General features: G+C 43.4%; 1 protein-coding gene across 1 annotated transcript in view; it reads left to right on the top strand.

Annotated features, from left to right (window-relative positions):
* Positions 1-129, top strand: part of LOC119585541 — a 4201-nt gene extending 4072 nt beyond the window's left edge. The window contains exon 3 of the mRNA XM_037934166.1: positions 10-129. Within this exon, the coding sequence (XP_037790094.1) occupies positions 10-129 (120 nt within the window). The remainder of the gene's footprint in view (positions 1-9) is intronic.
* Positions 130-518: the final 389 nt, after the last annotated feature.

Here is a 518-nt window from a genome sequence, read left to right as displayed (position 1 = left end):
CCAACGCAGATGAGCAGACTTCTGGACCTTCTGCACATTTTTCCCGATTACGACATGGGGCGGTGTCTGACCCTCAGCAGGGCCAATCTTATAAGCGTGAGTATCTCCTGGCAGCTTTTGTGGATCTGAGTTCTTTTCATGGGATCTGAGATTTGAATTAAAGGGGGTTGTTCTTATGATTAAGGTTGAGTAACTGCGTGAGATCTGTATTCTTAGATTGAGATAGAAAAGGGTGGGGGTATCTTTTCAGGACTTATAGCGGAGATTCCTGAAATTTTTTCGTCGATCTGACTTCTTTTTCAGGATTGAACTTAGAGAGTGAGTAGAAGGGTGTTTTTTATTTTAAGCGTTATAAGCCGTGGGATCATGACAATAGTATTAGAGATGAGATGTAAAGATGGTGCGATTCGACAGATTTCTGCTTCGTTTGACGTAGCTGGTGATCCTCGTGGGGGTCAAGCAAGGAGAAGTTAGGACTAGCACCATTCGGACAGAAGAAAATGGGGGGTTTTTGTGTT

This window comes from Penaeus monodon, chromosome 20, assembly GCF_015228065.2.
Source record: "Penaeus monodon isolate SGIC_2016 chromosome 20, NSTDA_Pmon_1, whole genome shotgun sequence".
Taxonomy (NCBI): domain Eukaryota; kingdom Metazoa; phylum Arthropoda; class Malacostraca; order Decapoda; family Penaeidae; genus Penaeus; species Penaeus monodon.
The sequence above is the reverse complement of the archived record's forward strand: the minus strand, read 5'-3'. Positions and strand labels throughout refer to the sequence as shown.